The sequence below is a fragment of the Aplysia californica genome, unplaced genomic scaffold (assembly GCF_000002075.1).
Source record: "Aplysia californica isolate F4 #8 unplaced genomic scaffold, AplCal3.0 scaffold01135, whole genome shotgun sequence".
Taxonomy (NCBI): Eukaryota; Metazoa; Mollusca; class Gastropoda; order Aplysiida; family Aplysiidae; genus Aplysia; species Aplysia californica.
Window position 1 is genome coordinate 14,882 of NW_004798405.1, and position 1,207 is coordinate 16,088.

The window sequence follows — 1,207 nt, forward strand, 5'->3', positions numbered from 1 at the left end:
GTAATGGTCATTTACGGTAGAATGGGGGGTAGGGGAGGGAGGGGGGTGGTTACACAGATATCTCTATCAAAAGGTAATTGTCATTTACGGTAGAATGGGGGGTAGGGGAGGGAAGGGGGTGGTTACACAGATATCTCTATCAAAAAGGTAGTGGTCATTTACGGTAGAATATGGGGCGGTAGGGGAGGGAGGGGGGTGGTTAGGACTATTCTTGGGTCTCCGTCTCCCTCTCTCTACCCCACTCCCCCTCTCTATTCTGGAGAGAGAGGTTGCCTCAGAAAGGTAATGATGTGGTTCGTGAAAAATAGAATGGTATACAGTGCCTTACTCTTAAGTCCTCAGTAGATTTTGATGTCGTTAAAATTGCGACTTCAAGCTACACAGGAAAAAAGGAAACATATTCAGTACCTTATTTTTAAAATGAATCCTGAGTAGTTTTTGATGTCTGAGATGACATTACTGTAGTTGGGCAAAGTGTTTCTGTTTGTTGAGGACGTTACAAACTTTGACAAGGAAATGTTAAGTGCCTCATTTATATGTGTCACAACGTGGTGGAATCAGGGGCTAGTCTTTTTGGGCTTGTGGAGGTACTGGTATCATCTTAAAGCTTGCTCATTTGTCCATCTTTTGATGGATAAACTACCCTTCTATCTTGAATGTAAGTCGAGATATTTGTGACTGAAGGAGGTGGGGTCACCTGGATTCAGAGGTAAAGTTTCTGAGAAAATGGCGGCCAAAGTGTGGTATTTCCATAGCTTGAGAGTCCTTGGAAACTGAAAATCTACATTTGTTTTGCCGTAACCAATGTTTTTCAGTACTGTAAAATCCACTCAAAAATGTGTTTTTAAATGGACCTTAAAGGTGTTGAGCCGAAAAAACAAAAATTTTATTAAAAATTGCCAAACCGGCGGAAAATGCTGATATCTTTGATTTCATTACGTTAACGAACACCTGGTTTCATTATTTTGACGAGCGCCTGGTTTCATTATTTTGAGGAGTGTCTTACATGTGCGTCTGTTCCTGTTGCAGGGAGCGTGTGAGCAACACGACGGTGAGGGAGTTCAACATCCAGGGCCTGAAGCCACAGACCCAGTACGAGATCCGCGTGAGGGCCTACAACGGTCAGGGGCCCAGTCAGGGGGAGGCCAAGCTACGAGTGACCACTCATGAGGAGGGTGAGTTGGTTGTGTTGGATAGTGGGGGGGGG

At 44.5% G+C, this 1,207-nt stretch overlaps 1 protein-coding gene across 1 annotated transcript in view; it reads left to right on the forward strand.

Moving 5' to 3' along the window:
* LOC101856481 (neogenin-like) overlaps positions 1-1,207 on the forward strand; it is a gene marked incomplete at both ends in the record, with an annotated part of 38,609 nt that overhangs the window by 9,120 nt on the left and 28,282 nt on the right. Inside the window, 4 exon segments of the mRNA NM_001310498.1 lie at positions 227-240; positions 242-267; positions 270-282; positions 1,030-1,175. Coding sequence (NP_001297427.1) covers positions 227-240; positions 242-267; positions 270-282; positions 1,030-1,175 — 199 coding nt within the window.